The sequence below is a fragment of the Dipodomys spectabilis genome, unplaced genomic scaffold, assembly GCF_019054845.1.
Source record: "Dipodomys spectabilis isolate Male_0828 unplaced genomic scaffold, ASM1905484v1 ptg000480l, whole genome shotgun sequence".
Classification (NCBI taxonomy): Eukaryota; Metazoa; Chordata; class Mammalia; order Rodentia; family Heteromyidae; genus Dipodomys; species Dipodomys spectabilis.
This window is the reverse complement of record NW_024871157.1, coordinates 1344956-1364926: the sequence shown is the minus strand read 5'-3', so window position 1 is coordinate 1364926 and position 19971 is coordinate 1344956. Positions and strand designations below refer to the sequence as shown.

At 42.3% G+C, this 19971-nt stretch overlaps 1 protein-coding gene and 1 non-coding gene across 6 annotated transcripts in view; one reads left to right on the top strand and one right to left on the bottom strand.

The window, feature by feature from the left end:
- Clip1 (CAP-Gly domain containing linker protein 1) overlaps window positions 1–19971 on the bottom strand; it is a 99709-nt gene that overhangs the window by 73773 nt on the left and 5965 nt on the right. For all 5 annotated transcript variants that reach the window (XM_042668928.1, XM_042668924.1, XM_042668927.1 and 2 more), the window contains exons 2-3: window positions 13341–13448; window positions 1201–1392 (exon numbers count right to left, since the gene is read on the bottom strand). In XM_042668928.1, the coding sequence (XP_042524862.1) occupies window positions 1201–1285 (85 nt within the window). In that variant the 5' untranslated portion in view covers window positions 1286–1392; window positions 13341–13448. The remainder of the gene's footprint in view (window positions 1–1200; window positions 1393–13340; window positions 13449–19971) is intronic.
- Window positions 2563–2629, top strand: LOC122098607. The gene has a single exon (XR_006145752.1). It is a non-coding gene; the product is annotated as a small nucleolar RNA U54 (small nucleolar RNA).

The following is a 19971-nucleotide window of genomic DNA, read 5'->3' as shown; positions in this document are numbered from 1 at the left end:
CTGATGGCTCAAACCTATAATCTCAGGAGGCTGAGATCTGAGGATCAGAGTTCAAAGCCAGCCCAGGCAAGAAAGTCCCTGAGACTCTTATCTCTAATTAACCACCAGAATACCAGAAGTGGCACTGTGGTTCAAAGTGGTAGAGTGATAGCCTTGAGCAAAAACAGCTCAGAGACAACACCCAGGCCCTTAGTTCAAGCCCCACCAGCACCAAAAACAAAAAATAAAATAAAAAACAAAAAAACAGACTAGTGTTTGTTTTCTCTAAACCCTAAGAAGAAAGTACCTGAGGAGTTTAAGAGGATACATAAGAGAGAATGAGAAAAAAAAAAAGTTCATGTTGTAGGGATCAAAGACTCAAGTGACTAAACTTGAAAGCTATTTTATGACTAAATTAACAAATTTTTTTTTTTTTTTTGGGTCATGGGGCTTGAACTCTGGGCTTGGGCGCTGTCCCTCAGCTCTTTAGCTCAAGGCAAGCGCTCTACCGCTTGAGTCACAGTGACACTTCTGGTTTTCTAGTGGTTTATTGGAGATAAGAGTCTCACGGGCTTTCCTGCCTGGGCTAGCTTTGAACCACAATCCTCAGATCTCAGCCTCCTGAGTAGCTAGGATTACAGGCCACCGGCGCCCAGCTCAAGCAAATTTTTTTAAAGTGATAACCTACAAAAAGATGACTATTCATTGATTAAGACTTCCAGATAGCCAGGTATGGTAGTACATGCCTGTAATCCCAGCCTCTCTAATGGATAGGCTGAGGCAAGAGGATTTCATATTCAAGACCAATCTGGGCTATGTCACAAAAAATAAATCTTTTTCCTTTTTTTTGTTTGAGAGATATGGAGCTTGAACCTAGGGCCTTAGTGCTATCCCTGAGCTCTTTTGTTGAAGGCTATGCTTTACCACTTTGAGCTACAGCACAACTTCCAGTTTTCTGATAGTTAACTAGAGATAAGAGTCTCATGGACTTTGCTGCTGGCTTTGAACCACTATCCTCAGGTCTCAGTCTCCCAAGCAGCTAGGATTACAGGCGTGAGTCACCAGGGTCTGGCAAATTCTGTCATTCTATAAAATTCATCAAAACTTTGTTCCAATATTTTTAAGTATACAAATTATTATGTAATTGTCTTTTTTCAAATAAAAATTTTGAGTTGAAGTCTTCATATATGAGGTATTAAAGAAAAAAAAAAAAAGCATTACCAGCAACAGGTGTCTTCAAGGCTGTACTTCCAGGCTTAAGGATCTTGGTGGGGGCCTTAAGCCCACTTGGTTTTAGCATACTCATTTTCTCTGTGGGTCAAAGCTGTTTTTCTTTTGTGTTGCCACTATTTTTCCCCAACCATCAATACAACTGTGGGTGTTTCTATGGTGAAGTTAGTTGCTGGATGAAATCTGCAAAAAGAAATATATGAAATGATTTTAGATGTATAGAAGAAAGAAAACACTCAGTCTTGGATTTTGAGACCAGCAAAAGCAACATAGCAAGAGACTATATCAACTAGAATCTAACAATGGGGCAAAAACTTAGAGAAAAGACAGCCTCTTCAACAAATGGTGCTGGAAAAACTGGTTTTCCATTTACAGGAGACTGAAACTGGATTCCTATCTCTCACCTTGTACAAAAATCAACTCCATACAGATCAAAGAGCTCAAAGTAAAACCTGAAACTTTACACCTAGAAAAAGTGTAGGAAAAACCCTGGAAGTTACAGGCACAGATAAATATTTTCTGAATAAGACTCTAGGTTATTCAGATGATAGCAAGAACTGACCAATGGGACTACACCAAATTAAAGGGTTCCTGAACAGCAAAAGAAAAAAAGAATATCAGAACCAGGTAGGAAAAAAATCTTTACAGCTATTTAATAGATAAAGGATTAATATCCAGAATATACATAGACCTTAAAAACTTAACGAGAATAACCCAATTAATAAATGAGCAAGTGAATTAAACAATTCTAAAAAGAAATACAAATGACTAAGAGATACATGAAGAAATCTTTATTATCCTTTACCATACACAGGAGATGCAAATCAAAACTATTTTAAGATTCCATATTATTCCAGTCACTAGGTTCAAACACTATCAGTGTGGAAGTTCAAGATCAGTGTGGAAGCTGGGTGCCGGTGGCTCAAGCCTGTAATCCTAGCTACTCAAGAAGCTGAGATCTGAGGATCGTGGTTCAAAGCCAGCCCATCAGGAAAGTCTCTGAGACTCTTATCTCCAATAAACCCTTAGAAAACTGGAAGTGGTATTGTGGCTCAAGCAGTAGAGCGCTTGCCTTGAGCTGAAGAGCGCAGGGACAGTGCCCAAGCCCAGAGTTCAAGCCTCATGACTAACCAAAAAAAAAAAAAAGATCAGTGTGGAAGTTCCTCAAAAACTAAAAATAGACCTACCTTCTGTCCCTGCCATACCACTACTGGGCAGATACCCACAGAGTGTAAATCAATATAGGAAAGAAGAATATCTGCACAACCACGTTTATTGAAGTATTGTTTACAATACCCAAACTGCAGAATCAGCCAATGTCCAACAGATTAGTACACAAAAAATGTGGTACATTGGCGATGAGGAGACGCCTACCGTACTGATCTACGGTGATGGTTCTATACGCTATTCTGAGCCGGCCGGCGGCGGCCTAAACCTGCGGGGAGTGATTGTGAGCGAACTAATGGATGCCTCTGCTCCCCTCCCCCCCCCCCCCCCCCCCCCCCCCGTAGTATGTGCTGACCTGATCCGAGGCGCCAAGGAGAAGAATCTCAAAGTGAAAGGACCGGTGCGCAAAAAATGTGGTACATATATATCATGAAATACTATACAGTCATAAAGAAAGATAAAATCATTTCATTTGTAAGAAAATGGAGTTGGAGACCATCATGTTGAAAGTCAAATGTCACATTTTCACTTCTTTGTAGAAGCTAGATCTAAAAGTCATGTTGTTCATGAATATATATCTATATCTATATATATGTAAATAAATATATATATACACACACACAGCTGGCCACTGGTAGCTCATGCCTGTAACCATAGCTTCTTAGGAGGTTAAGATCTAAGAATCAGGGTTTGAAACCAGCCTGGGCAGAAACCCTTTATCTCCAATTAACCACTGAAAAGACACAAGTGGAGCTGTGACTTAAGTGGTAAAGTGTTAGCCCTGAGCACAAAGCTCAGAGAACTGTCCCTGAGTAAAAGCCCCAGGACCAGCACTTTTTTTTTTTTTTTTGGTTGGTCATGGGGCTTGAACTCTGGGCCTGGGCGCTGTTCCTCAGCTCTTCAGCTCAAGGCTAGTGTTCTACCACTTAAGCCACAGTGACACTTCCAGTTTTCTGGTGATTTTCTGAAGATAAGAGTCTCACAGACTTTTCTACCTGGGCTGGCTTTGAACGCTGATCCTCAGATCTCAGCCTCCTGAATAGCTAGGATTACAGACGTGAGCCACAGGCGCCCAGCTAGGACCAGTAGAGGAGGAGAAGAAGGAGGAAGAAGAGGAGGGAGGGGGAAAGGGGGAAGGAGGAGGGGGAGGGGGGAAGAAAAGAGGGAGGGGGGGAGGGAGGGGGAGGAGGAGGGGGGAGGAAGAAGAGAAGGGAAGAGGGCAGAGGGAGGAGGGAGGGAGAGAAAAGACAAAAGAAAAGAAAAGAAATTTTCAATCTATCAAGTTTTTTGAATAAGAGAAGAAACTAGCTGGACACTGGTGGCTCACACCTGTAATCCTAGCTATTCAGGAGGCTGAGATCTGAGGATCATGGTTCAAAGTGGTTTATCTCCAATAAACCACTCAGAAAACGAAGTGGCACTGTGGCTCAAGTGGTAGAGCTCTCACCTTGAACTGAAGAGCTGAGGGACAGTGCCCAGACCCAGAGTTCAGGCCCCACGACCGACAAAAAAAAAAAAGAGAGAGAGAAGAAACTCATGACTATCTGAAAATCTTAAAATACTCTTTGCTTTCCTATATCTGTGAGACCCATTTCTTCATAAATTTCAATCCAAACAACCAGACAAAAATCAAATTGTCATAAGTCAGCCATTAAACAGATTTGCAAAACAAAAAGAAATGCCAGCACTGGTGACATGTAATCCTAGCTACAAGATCCTAGCTAGGATCTTGGTTCTATGCCAGCATCGGCAACAAAGTCTGTAAGACTCTATATCTCAATGGAAGGAACTAGGATATAGTAGCATGCTCCTGTTTTCCCAGACATGATGGGAAGTATAAAATAGGTGAATTATGGCCCAGGAACATGCCTTGGCAAAAATCAAGACTCTATCCAAAAATAAACAGTGCTTAAAAAAAAAAAAGGACGAAAGGTATGACTGAAGTGACTTCCTAGCAAATATAAAGCCCTACAGCCAAACCCAGCACCACCACCCAAAAAAAAATGCTGACTTGTCAATAAGGTTTCTTAGAAAAATTATTCATTAAAAGTTTATGTAAGGTTTAGGATGTAGCTCAGTGGCAAAGTGCTTGCCTAGCAAGTGCAACATCCTGGGTTCAATTCCCACCACCAAAAAAGAAAAGACAAAAAAAAATCTATGTAAGATGATTTTATTATTTCCAATGCATTAATTTTTTTTTCTGTCGGTCGTGGGGCTTGAACTCTGGGCCTGGGCACTTTCCTTCAGCTCTTCAGCTCAAGGCTAGTGCTCTACCACTTGAGCCACAGTGCCACTTCCAGTTTTCTGGTGCTTTATTGGAGATGAGTGTCACAGACTTTCCTGTCTGGGCTGGCTTTGAACCGCAATCCTCAGATTTCAGCTTCCTGAGTACCTAGGATTACAGCTGTGAGCCACCAGTGTGCAGCGTATTAATATTTTTAACAGGAGTTTTAATTTCTAATTCACAAATATCAATAGACATGAATGCTTTCCCCACTATTCCTATATTCATTTTTGCTTCACTTTTGGGGTCACAAAGGCTCAGAAGGAAGTCAAGAATCATGTGCCTTTAGTTGAGATTATTTAGAGACTTAAATGTCAAGTAAAAAGTTCAGTATAGGGCTGGGAAGGTGGCTCAGTGGTAGAGCGCTTGCCTTGCATGCTCAAGGCCCTGGGTTCGATTCCTCAGCACCACATAAGCAAAAAGAAAAAAGCCGGAAGTGGTGCTGTGGCTCAAGTGGTAGAGCGCTAGCCTTGAGCTGAAGAGCTGAGGGACAGCGCCCAGGCCCAGAGTTCAGGCCCCACGACAGGCCCCCCCAAAAAAAAATAAAAATTAAAAAAAGTTCAGTATATACTGCTTTCATTATATTAATGATCCAGCACTGCACTAGATGCTGAGTATAGAAAGCCTGAGGTTGCAACCTATGAGAAAACCAGGTGTGTGACACAGTCATAAGAATGCCAGCGTGCAGTAACAGGGGACTTATATACACAAGTCAGATGTTTCTATAGACCCTCAGCAGATGCACTAGTGCTCACAATGTGCAGCATCAGCATCACCAGCAACTTAAGACAAATGAAAACCTCCTATCTATTGAACAAACCATGGCTAGGTCAGCTACAGATTCTATCTAACAGGCCCTGCAGCTGATTCTGATGTTAGCATTTGAGAACCACTGTTAAATTATTGATCCAGAAGTGATGTGAGGGGTTCAGTTTCTCAGTTACATGCACATGAATCATGCACATGACTGCCTGGCAGGAGACCTCCCCACTGCATGCTTGTTCCAGGAGCACCCTTCACCCTGATGTCGTTCTCATGCTAGTTAGCTTCACCTGTCCACACCTTACTCCAGGGCATGCACAGGCATTCACCTTCCCAACAAAACCTACTAGTTCCTCATGAGTGCAAATCTGTTCATCCTTCCATTACCCATATACGACTCTACATTTCTCATAGCACCCAGAACACTATGTGTGGTAGTCCACACATAGACTATAAACCTTCTGGGAAGAAACTGTAAGCCAGTATTCTACATTTGCTCTTTCAAACATGGCAACCACTAGCTATATGTATGTACTATTTAAATTTAAATTCGGGGCTGGGAAGGTGGCGTAGTGGTAGTGTGCTTGCTTCCCATGCATGAAGCCCTGGGTTTAATTCCTCAGCACCACATACACAGAAAAAGCTGAAAGTGGCGCTGTGGCTCAAATGGTAGAACACTCGCCTTGAGCTGAAGAGCTGAGGGAAGGCGCCCAGGCCCAGAGTTCAAGCCCCATGACCGATCAAAAAAATAAATAATAAATTTTTTTCAAAAATGAAATAAAATTAAAACCCAACTAGGTGTAGGTGGCTCATGTCTATAATCCTCGGTACTCAGTTCACTGAAATCTGGAAGGGGCTCATATGCCCATACACACACACCTTTTAAATTTTTATTTATTTATTTATCTATTGACAATACTGGGGTTTTGAACTGAGAGGCATATCTGCTAAGTATTAGCTCTACCACTTGAGTCACACCCCAGTCCTTTTTTGCTTTAGCTATTTTTCTGGTAGGGGCTCAATAATTTTGTCTAGAGCAATCTTGATCCTCCTATCTATAATCTTCTGTATAGCTGGAATCACAAATGTACATCACCATGGCCAGCTTCTTGATTGAGATGGGGTTTTGATAATGTTTTGCATAGTCTGGCCTCAAACCAAACTCTCCTAATTTCTGCCTCTTTAGTAAGCTGAAATTAGAACAGTGAGCCACAATAACTGGCATTTTATTGGTAACATGAGTTGGTAATGACCAGCTCAATTTCTCAATGCTCATCACTCATGGCTCTAAGTGTTCCATAAAAGAACAGCTACATCATTATAACAAAATGAACAAATCAACACAGATGAAAAAAATCTTAGGTGACTGTATAAGAATCTTATTTTTATAAAGGCAGTCACAGTGCTTTATAATCTTGCTTTCCAAATAATAATACTGCAACATATACATAATCAAGATGTTTTATATCTCTGCTTAATGTCATAAAGCCAAGAACTATTTGTAAAATGCTTATCTTTAGCGCTTACCTCACCTCTGAAAGGTTAAAAATAGCACTATCTCAAATAGGAGAGCCAGGGAGAAGACCAGTTCCAAGAAGCAGGGCTCTACCATGACTTATTGAACTGGGCAATCTCTGCTCTCTTCCTTCTGCCTCTCAAAACAGGAAGCTGTGGTGCTAAACATCAACAGTAGAGGAAGTCTGTTTTGTTTCCTGCATTACCTACCAATTTAGGAGGCAAAGCAAGACCTGAAATAGGCAAAACTTTTAAACCAGATTAATATCCCAAGCTGTGATTTAGCTCAGATTTGGTTTAAATATCAAAGGCAAAGGGGCAAGATACTTACTTCAAAGAAACCCCTTACAAAACCTTTCCTCTTAGGTTTTTCCCAAAAGTGTGTGTGGTTATACTTCTTGAAGTGTCAGCTTATCCTCCAAATTAGGAGGGTAGCATGTAGGAACATTTTATCACAATATATAAATAACTAAAACAAAAATAAAAAAGGTTGGCATGGCTCAAGTATCAGAATAAATGCTTAGCAAGTGTCAGGCCCTAAATTCAAATCCCTAGTACCACTTAAAAAAGTTAGCTTCATTCTTCTTACATAAAGATATATACTAAAAACACGGAATTTTTATTTTCATTTATTTATTGTCAATTGTGGGACTTGAACTCAGGTCTGGGTGCTGTCCTTAAACCTCTTTGTGCTAAAGGCTAGCAATCTACCACTTTTGAGCCAGAGCACCACTTCCTATTTTTGATTGGTTAATTGGAGAAAAGAGTCTCATGGGGAGTTTTCTGCCCAGCTGGCTTTGAATTACAATACTCAAGATTTCAGCCTCCAGAGTAGCTAGGATTACAGGTGTGAGCCACCAGCACCCAGCCACATAAATCTTTTTGTTGTTGTTTTTTTTGGGGGGGGTCCGGTCGTGGGGCCTGAACTCTGGGCCTGGGCGCTGTCCCTCAGCTCTTCAGCTCAAGGCTAGCACTCTACCACTTGAGCCACAGTACCACTTCCAGCTTTTTTCTTTTTGCTTATGTGGTGCTGAGGAATTGAACCCAGGGCCTCAGGCATGCAAGGCAAGCGCTCTACCACTGAGCCACCTTCCCAGCCCCCACATAAATCTTTTTGAACAATAAAAACTGATCTAAAACAACATTACTCACAGATCAAATTTTGCTTCTAATTGGCACTCAGATTTCTGTAATCCGTGTGTATAGATTAGCTAATTTTTGAAACTTATTAGGTTAAGAAATAGGGAGTAACAGGCTGGGAATGTGGCTTAGTGGTGGCATTCTTGCTTAGCATGCATGAAGCCCTGGGTTTGATTCCTCAGTACCACAAACACAGAAAAAGCCAGAAGTGGCACTGAGGCTCAAGTGGTAGAGTGCTAGCCTTGAGCAAAAGCAGCTCCAACACAGTCAGTGCCCAGGCTCTGAGTTCAAGCCCCAGGACTAGAAAAAATAAATAAAAATAACATTTAAAGTCACCAGGTGCTAATACCACATCACCCCCAAAAAATTGTGTTTTGTTTTGCCAGTCGTGGGGCCTGAACTCTGGGCCTGGGCGCTGTCCCTCAGCTCTTCAGCTCAAAGCAAGCACTCTACCACTTGAGCCACAGCATCACTTCTGCCTTTTTCTGCTTATGTGGTGCTGAGGAATTGAACCCAGGGCCTCAGGCATGCAAGGTAAGTACTCTACCACTGAGCCACTTTCCCAGCTCAAAATTGTGTATTTTTAAAAAAGGATCCAAGTGCTAGTGTCTCAGTACCTGTAATTCTACCTACTCAGGAGGCTAAGATCCAAAGAGTTGGTTCAAAGCCAGTCCAAGCAGTAAAGTCCATGAGAGACTCATCTGTAATTACCCACTAAAAAGAGCTGGAAGGGGCTGGGAAAGTGGCTCAGTGGTAGAGCACTTGCCTTGCATGCCTGAGGCCCTGGGTTCGATTCCTCAGCACCACATAAGCAAAAAGAAAAAAGCCGGAAGTGGTGCTGTGGCTCAAGTGGTAGAGTGCTAGCCTTGAGCTGAAGAGCTGAGGGACAGCGCCCAGGCCCAGAGTTCAGGACACACGACCAGACCCCCCCCCCCAAAAAAAAAAGAAAGAAAAAAAAGAGAGAGAGAAGAAAGCTCAGGGACAGCGCTCAAGCCCAGAGTCAAGCCCCAGGAGCACGCATACATACATACATACATACACACACACACTCACATGCATGCAAGCACTCTCAATCTAACTAGATGAGGTGACTCAATCAAGCTTGTAATGTTAGCTACTTGGAAAACAGAGATAGATGAATAAGAGTTCAATGCCAGCACAGGCAAAAAGAAGGTCACAAGACACAATTAACTGGGTGCGATGACACATATACAAGGATGCAAAAGTAGGAAGATCACAGCCCAGGCCAGTCCAGGGATAAACTGAGATCCTACCTCCAAGATAACCAACATAAAGAGGGACTGGAGGGCTGGCTATAGTGGTAGAGTTGCCTGCCTCGCCTAATCTGATTATACAATCTTTCTCAGCAAAATACAGGGGGCTGACACTACTGTATTTATCTACACAAGCTGAAGAGTCAATGCAAATCTAGCAGTAAGGAAAAAAACTGGTACCTCATGGTGTCTGTGGAATCAAGCCAGGCTTCAGCTCACATACTACCAGCAGGTGTTTAACCATCTGGCTGTGAGGTCATGCTAGTGACCTCACAAACAGAAGTTCTGAGGCTGCTTTGGGATGTAGTCTCATCATGTTAAAGAAAAAAAGAGAAGGTTCTGTATCCTGGAACCTACAGCTAATGACAAGTGAAATGAACCTTGATCCTCCCATCTGAGGTGAGCGGCATCACACTCTATCTAGGCAGAAACAACAGGTGAGCAGAAAAAAGCCCACGCGCCTAAGAAGCAATACATCAGTAACACACGTACAGAGACTTCAAGTTTCCAAATTGTTGTTTTGACTTCACTTTATCTGGCTTTTCTCTTGGAAAACTAAGCTGTATTGAATAATTCTGAAAACTGAGTAGGAAGTAAATTATAAGCTTTCCTTGCCACCTTAACATATTGCTAACTTCAATAACCCCAATATTTACTCTACTTACTGAGAGGAGTGAAGATGTGAATGTGTTCATTCTGAAAATGTTAGAAGTGTAAGGTCTTGCCATAACTGTGGAATAGCATATACCTGCTAAGAAGAGGCAAAATACCTAGGGTGCTTGGTGTTTCCCCCTCTTCAAAATTTTGGAATTTACAAACCAGTAAAGAATAAAGATTAAAGATACTATTTTTTAATAATTATGACTCCAGCCATAGACAAGTATGATGATGAGGAGCTATTAGCATTCACGTAAGGTGATGGTACTCTTCCTCTACTCTTGTACAGATGTTGAAACTTTCAATAATTAAAAAGTTTTAGCAGGGCACTGGTAGCTCATGCCTGTAATCCTAGCAACTCAGGGAAAACTCAGGAGGCTGAGATTTGAGGATCGTGGTTCAAAGCCAGCTCAGGAAGGTAAGGCCATGAGATTCTTATCTCTAATTAATCAACCAGAAAACCGAAGTGGAACTGTGGCTCAAAGTGGCAGGTCTTCTAGTCTTGAGCAAAGAGCAGGGACAGTGCCTGAGTTCAAGCCCCATGACTGACAAAATAATAATAACAAGCAGAATTCTCATCTGCTTTTTTTTTTCTTACCACATTTCTTAAAAGTATTTCTCGGCCTGGGGATATGGCTCAGTGGTAGAGTGCTTGCCTAGTGTGCATGAAGCCCTGGCTTCAATTCCTCAGTACCATGTTAACAGAAAAGGCCAGAAGTGGCGCTATGGCTCAAGTGGTAGAGTGCTAGCCTTGAGCTTCAAAAGAAGCTCAGGGACAGAGCCCAGGCGCTCAGTTCAAGTCCCAGGACTGGCAAAAAATAAATAAAATAAAAAGTATTCCCCCCCCCCATTCTTATTTAAATGTCATGGCTCAAAAAGTAAAAACAGCTTGTCTGAGAACTAAAATACCAGGATTCTGTCCCAGCTGCATGACCTTGAACAACTTATTTGCTCCCCCCTCCCCCGTATTCTCATTTATAACCAGCAAATACTATTTGTTAATTAATCAATTTTTTTTTTTGCCAGTCATGAGGCTTGACAACTCAGGGCCTGAGCACTGTCCCTAAGCTTCTTTTGCTCAAGGCTAGCACTGGAGCTGCAGTGCCACTTCCAGCCTTTTTTGTGTATGTGGTACTGAGGAATCGAACCAGGGGCTTCATGGATGCTAGGCAAGCACTCTACCACTGAGCCACATTCCCAGCCCCAGATGATACTGTTTTAATTAACACCTCCTGTCTGTTTGAATTTCCCTATAAGTGAAAGGTAAGGATTCAGAAGTGAAAGGAAAGCGATTGAGGCTCTACTTTTGCCAAAGTAAAACTACTCTGAAGAAGGAACCCAAATCAGATAAGATACTTCTAACAGGAGCAGCCTCCTGGCACTGTGTACAGCTGAACTGCCCTAAGCAAATCACATTTCTACACCTCAGCTCAGTCCACCCCACCTCTCAGCAGCAAAATGAAAACACTCCTTTATTTACTAAACCTGATAATTACTCAAGAGGCAAAAGGAGACTTCAAGAATTTGCAACGTATTTAACCTGCCAGGAGAGGGAGTTTAGCACCAAGCTTCCAGAAATGAACTGGCATGGAAGCCAGGCTTCATGGAAGCCAGGAAAACAGCAGAAGACAGGTTCATTGACTAAACTGAAGACAGCTACAGTCTGAGCCTTCTGGGCATCCTTCTATTCTAAAATATGCTGTGGTCATGAGCTTAGTAACAGAAGGAAATCATAGAAGTCTAGTTTGAGATAAAGATGTTCTTGATGCTGGCACTTAAGACAGACTTGAAAGAAAAATTAAAAGCCTTATGTTCTAATATCCTCTCCCTGGATTTGAGAAGTTCATTCACAGCTTACCATAACCCTTAAGTCATGGTTATGTAAGTGTCTGCTGTATGCTGTGTCATTTGCTGTCCCCCACTCCTGTGTTAGGAGTAACCTGAGCTGTTTGGCCTCAGACACCGAAAACACTTGCACAATACTGGGTAGTTTTCCAACCACAAAAGAAAAGTAAATTATTCTATTTGTTTTTCTTCTTTTAATTTCATTTATAATCACTTTTCTAAATATACAGAAATGTCTGGAAAAGAACTGAAAATATTTACATATTTTCTTTTCAGAAATTGATCTAAAAAAGATTAGGTATTTCATCTTTACAAGTGGACTACCAAAATCCAACCAATAAGCTCACAGGCCCTCTTTGGCCAATTTAAAAACATCTCCATTTCAACAGAAAGAAGCAGAGCATTGATGGCTTGTGCTTCTCACCCCAGCTATACTGGGAAGTCTAACATAGGTAGTAGATTGTAGTCCAGTTACAACTTAGGAAGGAAACCACCCCATCTCAAAAAAAAAAGCTGGGCACTGGTGGCTCACCTCCCATAACCTTAGCTACTCAGGAGGCTGAGATCTGAGGAACAGGTTTGAAGCCAAAGGTTCAGAAAAGGCCCTGAGAAGCTTATTGCTAATTAATATGCACAAAAAGCTGAAGAGAGGGTTTGGCTCAAGTGGTAGAGTACCAGACTTGAGCTGAAAAGCAAGTGAGAACCTGGGTTCTAGTCCCAGCATCAGCATGCACACACACAAGTGCGTGTACATACACATGGCATGCGCATGCACACAAAAAAGGAAGGATAAAGGAAGACCTAGATATGACAGTAATGCCATGAGGCAGAATCCAGTTAGATGCTGGACTCTGTATGGAAACTTTGTCCAAAAAAAAAAAAAAAAAAAGGTAGAAATAAGAGGATTTCTGGCCAGGCACTGGTGGCTCATGCCTGTAATCCTAGCTACTCAGGAGCATGAGATATGAGGATCATGGTTCAAAGCCAGCCTGGACAGGAAAGTCCATAAGACACTTACCTCCAATTAACCACCAGAAAATCAGAAGTGGCACTCTGGCTCAAGTGGTAAGAATGCTCACCTTGAGCTAAATTGTTCAGGGACAGCACGCAGGCCCAGAGTTCAGGCCCCATGACTGACACACACAAAAAAAGAGGATTTCTGTTCATGGCCAGCCTAGATAAAGTATGAGTCCCTATCTGAAAAACTAAAGCAAAAAAGGTTGGGGGCATAATTCAAGCACAGATTGCTTGTCTAGCAAGAATAAGGCCACTAGTTCAAATCTCAATACTGCCCCTTCCTTTACAAAAGAAGGAAAAAAGATAAATGAGAGGTATAGATAAACTAAAATATAAGAGAAGCCACAAAAGTATCAAGCATGTGTTCATACTTTCATTCAGCTCAATATATGTGATGTTTATTGTCTTGTCTTTACCAGATTTACTTATACCAACCCTAATGAGTCAAGTGTCAGAATAAGAGTACTCACAGCTATCTTCAAAAACATGGTTCTCAGTGAAGCACAGTGGCTCACATCTGTAAATCCAGCTACTCAGGAAGCAGAGATCCAGAGGATAGCCTTCAAAACACCCTCTATCTGAAAAATAAAGCAAAACAGGGCTAGGGACATAGCTCAAGTGGTAGATCACCACCCTAGCAAGCACAAAGCCTTGAGTTCAAACCCCAGTTTTACACACAGAAACATGGTTTTCAACATCTGTATTTGCCACAATGGAGGTCCTTTTTAATTTATGATCATTGTGTCATGAAAAAAGTAAGTTCCTAAATGTTTACTGAATAACAAAGCCATGCACCGTTCTTTTTTCAGCCTACTGTCAAGACAGTAACAAAATAAAAAATTGTTAGCATGCTTCCTGAAGCCATAGTTCTATTTGTTCACCTTATGGAATAGGTCACCATATCTACCTTCACTGGTATTTTTCTTTCTTTCTTTCTTTTTTGGTTGGTCATGGGACTTGAACTCTGGGCCTGGGTGCTGTTGTTCCTCAGCTCTTTAACTCAAGGCAAGCGCTCTACCACTTGAGCCACAGCACCATTTCCAGCTTTTTCTGTTTATGTGGTGCGTAGAAATCGAACCCAGGGCCTCATGCATGCAAAGCAAGCGCTCTACAACTGAGTCACCTTCCCAGCCTCACTGGTATTTTTCTACATATAAGTATGTATGTACATTTCATACCAAGCCATAACTTCTTTTTTTTTTTGGTCAGTCATGGGACTTGAGATCAGAGACTGGGCGCTATCCCTGAACTTCTGTGCTCAAGGCTAAACCCTACTACCACTTTGAGGTCACAGTTCCATTTCCAGTTTTCTGATAGTTAAAAATGGAGATAAGATTCTCACAGACTTTTCCACCCACACTGGCTTTGAACCATGATCCTCAGATCTCAGTCTCCTAAGTAGCTAGGATTACAGACATGAGTCATTAGAGTCCAGCATCTATAACTTTTTAAGAAGGCCAAATTATTAAGATTTAAAAAGTCAACTGCTAGCTGGGTGCCGGTGGCTCACGCCTGTAATCCTAAATACTCAGGGGGCTGAGATCTGAGGATCATGGTTCTAAGCCAGCCTGGGCAGGAAAAGTCCATGAGACTCTTATCTCCAATAAACCACCAGAAAACTGGAAGTGGCACAGTAGCACAAGGGATAGAGCACTAGCCTTGAGCTGAAGAGCTGAGGGACAGCTCCCAGGCCCAGAGTTCAAGCCCAACAACCGACTCCACACCCACCCCCCCCCCAAAAAAAGTCAACTGCTAATCATTAGCAAGGCTAAAGTACAAAATATAAGTAAATAATGTAGCTTCTGTTTAAAAGGATCAATGTGAAAAGCTTGCCTAGACACTAAAGGACTGACAGGAGCCAGTGAGAGTCACAAAATTAATTGGCTCTTTAATTCAAAAGGTATTACAAGGAAATGTGCCTTCCAGTTTCTAACTGAGCCCTTACAGAGCAATTTATAAAATTAACCTGTCAGCATTAAGTGTTGGTTGGAGAATATCATACAATAAGATACTGACAGTAAATAGAAAGTTTTATAATATCCTTTCATCAAAGCCAATAGTAGTAGTAACCCTTTGAAAAATTATATTGTGCTTGAAAATTACATGTTCTTTAAATGTAATGTGTACTACCCAGTACAGAGTACAAGTTGTACCCACAGCAGTTTAAAAAAGACAGGAGAGAGTGTTAAAAACCAAGCCAGGCAGAGGGCTGGGATATTAGACAATGTTTTTTTTAAAGATGGAACTCTCTGCTATGATGCAACTGCCTGTGATGATGAATGTCTGCACAGCTCAGCTGGAGGAAGATTTATTTTATGTTCCTATGGCTTACATACACAAGTTCTTCCATCTGCAAAGGAATTTAAAAGAAAAAAGGAGTGTGTAAGCTGAATAATTTTCTGCTCTCTTTCACAACATTCTACAAAATTCCTGTGACTTTGTAATGCTAATGTTTATCACTGGCTTAGAAACAGATCTTAAAAGGGATTAAAATGACTAGGCCTGGTTAGTATCTCCCTAAAGAACTTACTAGGTCGGCAGCAGTCAATTATACTAATGTGTAAAAGGGAACAATGTGCTTATTATAGCAATATAAAATTTTAGACTCAGAAGAGACCTTAGCAATCTAGTTCAACTTCATCATTTTACCACTGAAGAAACTGATTCTAAAAATGAAATCACTTGGGAAGGTCACAGTTACTTGAGAGTCTAGTCTAGGATTGAAACCTTCATGTGTAGATTAAGGACTCTTGACCCTAAAGTACACTAACATCAATACTAACACCAAATTTCTTTTTTTTTTGTCGGTCGTGGGGTTTGAACTCTGGGCCTGGCGCTGTCCCTCAGCTCTTCAGCTCAAGGCGAGCGCTCTACCACTTGAGCTACAGCGCCACTTCCGGTTTCCTGGTGGTTTATTGGAGATAGGAGTCTCACAGTCTCTCCTGCCCGGGCTGGCTTTGAACCGCGATTCTCAGATCTCAGCCTCCTGAGTAGCTAGGATTACAGGCGTGAGCCACCAGCGCCCGGCTCTAACACCAAATTTCTGATCTGTTCTATATGAGAGAGATGAAGAGACACATCTTTAGCTCTACCACTTTAACCACAGAGCCACTTGCGTCTTTTTCTGTTGATGTGGTGCTGAAGAATGGAACCCAATGGGGCTGGGAAGATGGCTCAGTGGTAGAGTGCTTGCCTTGCATGCCTGAGGCCCTGGGTTTGATTCCTCAGCACCACATAAGCAAAAAGAAAAAAGCCGGAGGTGGCGCTGTGGCTCAAGTGGTAGAGTGCTAGCCTTGAGCTGAAGAGCTGAGGGACAGCGCCCAGGCCCAGAGTTCAGGCCCCACAACCGGACCTCCCCCCCACAAAAAAAAGAATGGAACCCAAGAGCTCATGCATGTGAGGCAAGCACTCTACCACTGGGCCACCTTCCCAGCCCTCCTTTTTTATTTTTTCCAGTTCTGGGGCTTGGACTCAGGGCCTAGGCACTGTCCCTGAGCTTTTTTTGCTCAAGGCTAGCACTCTACCACTTGAGCCACAGTGCCACTTCCTCTTTTTTCTGTGTATGTGGTACTGAGTAATCGAACCCAGCCAGCACTCTAAGCCACATTCCCACCCCCGAAGAGACACTTGAGGCACAGTAACAATAACTTCCTTTTCCAACCTTCCATAGGAAGGCATATTGCTGCCTGCCCTTAAACAGTCACATGTGCAAAAGCACACCAACTGCTTGTTCTGAACAAGAAAAGGTCACAGAAAATTCAGAATAATCACAGACTTCCTTAGTGTGTCTCTTTCCTTTCTCTCTTTCTCCCTCCTCACTCTGTGCCAGTATTGGAGCCAGAACTCAGAGCCTAAGCATAGTCCATTAGCTTTTTTATTTTTTATTTTTTGCTCAAGGCTGGTTTGAGGCATAGCTACTCTTCCTGTTTTTTGCTGCTTAATTGAAGATAGTCTCATAGAATTTTCTGCCCTGATGGCTTTGAACAGCCATCCTCAGATCTCAAGCCTCCTGAGTATCTAGAATTACATGCATAAGCCACTGACACCCAACTTGGTTGTTTTTATTTTATAAAGCTTTTGTATTTTTACTTTGAAAATGAATAGATTTAATAACTGTTCTAAGTCTTGAGACCTCATGGCAAAAATTATATTTTCACAATACTATGCCACCTAGCTATTTCAAGAGATCGGTCTACTCAATGTACTCCCAAGTCTCTAAGATAGTTTCTGAAAACCAACCTAGATGCTACCAGTAGAAACTACATATTGGTGGGGCTGGGAAGGTGGCTTGGTGGTAGAGTGCTTGCCCAGCATGCATGAGGCTCTGGGTTCAATTCCTCAGTACCACATAAACAATAAATAAAATTAATTTTAAAAAAAGAAACTACATATTGGTTTCATTTGGATTTTATATCTCACCTTTAGTGTTAGTTATATTTACCTGGCGTAACTACCTTCTGTTAAGACATACACAGCAGACTTCAGAAAGAAAAACCTTTCTTTTAATTAAACTGCAAGAAAGAAAACTGACAGCCATACCAAAGGGCCTGAAAGTCAGCCAGGTGCAAGTTCTGACAGAAGGAGCACAGTTGCCCTTCAATAATGTGCAGGACACTCCTACTCAAATTAACTTTCTAAAACATGGCAGGCAACATTTTGAATTTAAAACATTTTGAATTTAAAAAGCTGGCAGAAGCTGGGGGCTGGTGGCTCATGTCTGTAATCCTAGCCACTCAGGAGGCTGAGATCTGATGAATCCTGGATCAAAGCCAGCCCAGGCAGGAAGGTTCAATTAACCATCAGAAAACTAGAAGTAGCACTGTGGCTCAAGTAATAGAGCACTTGCCTTGAGGTGAAGAGCTCAGGGACAGGGCCCAGGCCCAGAGTTCAAGCCCCATGATGGACAAAAAAAAAAAAAAGCTGGCAGGGATATGGGGAAAAAGGAACACTCTTGCACTGCTGGTGGGAATGTAAATTAGTACAACCACTCTGGAAAACAGTTTCCAGGTTCCTCAAAAAATTAAAACAGGGCTGGGAAGGTGGCTCAGTGGTAGAGCGCTTGCCTTGCATGCCTGAGGCCCTGGGTTCGATTCCTCAGTACCACATAAGCAAAAAGAAAAAAGCCGGAAGTGGTGCTGTGGCTCAAGTGGTAGAGTGCTCGCCTTGAGCTGAAGAGCTGAGGGACAGCGCCCAGGCCCAGAGTTCAGGCCCCATGACCGGACCCAAAAAAAAAATTAAAACATAGGGCTAGGAAGGTGGCTCAGTGGCAGAGTGATTGCCTTGCAGGTATAAGGCCCTGGGTTCGATTCCTCAGCACCACATAAACAGAAAAAGCCAGAAGTGGTGCTGTGGCTCAAGTGGTAGAGTGCACAGGCCCAGAGTTCAGGCCTCATGACCTACCCCTCAAAAAAAAAAAATTAAACATAGACCATACCACTCATAGGCATCTACCCTGATCATCATGATAAGCATGCGTGCGTATCCATGTTCATTGCCATGCCAATCACAATAGCCAGAAATGACCCAGATGACCCACAATAGATGAGTGGATCCCAAAAATTTGGTACCCATATATAATGGAATTTTACACAGACATTAGAAAGTATAAAATAATGTCATCTGCAGGGATATGGATGGAACTAGGACAAATCATGTTAAGTGAGATAAGCCAAGATCAGAGAAACAAATGGTGCATGTTCTCCCTGATATGCAGAAGTTAGATCTAAAATGAACTGGGATGACAAATAACATGATTCTGGATACTCATTTACAGTGAGACCAACAGAGGATAGTCTTAGGAGAGAATCACAAAGGAGTCAGGTGCCAGTGGCTCACGCCTAGAATCCTAGCTACTCAGGAGGCTGAGATATGAGGCTCGCAGTTCAAGGCCAGGACAGGAAAAGTCTGTGAGACTCTTATCTCCAATAAACCACTCAGAAAACCAGAAGTGGCACTGTGGCTCAAATGGTAGAGTGCTAGCCTTGAGCTGAAGAGCTCAGAGGACAGTGCCCAGGCCCAGAGTTCAAGCCCCACGACCAGGCCCCTCTCATCCCCCCCAAAACTCACAAAAAGTACAATACCAAGCACCACCTTCGATACGTATCTAAAACAATATACAATACCAAGCACCACCTTCAATATGTATCTAAAACAATATACATTCTGAAATGAACTCCAAAGATATGGAAACAAAGGACTTTTTTCTTCATTTGTTTTTTTCTTTTTCTTTTTTTTTTTTTTTGGTCAGTCGTGGGGCTTGAACTCTGGGCCTGGGCGCTGTCCCTCAGCTCTTCAGCTCAAGGTGAGCACTCTACCACTTGAGCTACAGAGCCACTTCCAGTTTTCTGGGGGTTTATTGGAGATAAGAGTCTCACGGTCTCTCCTGCCCGGGCTGGCTTTGAACCACCATCCTCAGATCTCAGCCTCCTGAGTAGCTAGGATTACAGGCTTGAGCCACCAGCACCCAGTTCTCCTCCATTCTTATTTAAATGTTAGAATAAAACTGAGGAGCTGATTGGGGCTGGGAAGGTGGCTCAGTGGTAGAGCGCTTGCCTTGCATGCATGAGACCCTGGGTTCGATTCCTCAGCACCACATAAGCATAAAGAAAAAAGCCGGAAGTGGCTCTATGGCTCAAGTGGTAGAGTGCTAGCCTTGAGCTGAAGAGCTGAGGGACAGTGCCCAGGACCAGAGTTCAGGCCCCACGACTGGACCCAAAAAAAAATCAACAAAAAAACCAAAAACAAAACAAAACTGAGGAGCTGAAACCTCAACTTTTTTCTTTTCTTTTTTTTTTGCTTGTTGTTGTTGGTCATAGAGCTTGAACTTAGGGTCTGGACACTGTCCCTGAGCTCTTTTTGCTCAAGGCTAATGCTTCTACCACTTCAGCCACAGTTCCACTTCCAGTTTTCTGGTTAACTGGAGATAAGGATGTCATGAACTTTATTGCCTGGACTGGTTTGGAACCATGATCCTCAGATCTCAGCCTCCTAAGTAGCTAAGATTACAGGCATGAACCACCTGCACTTGGCTCTCAACTTCTAAAATAGGAAGATATATGAAACTACATGGATAGGAGAAATAAAAAGTTCTAACATTTCCTG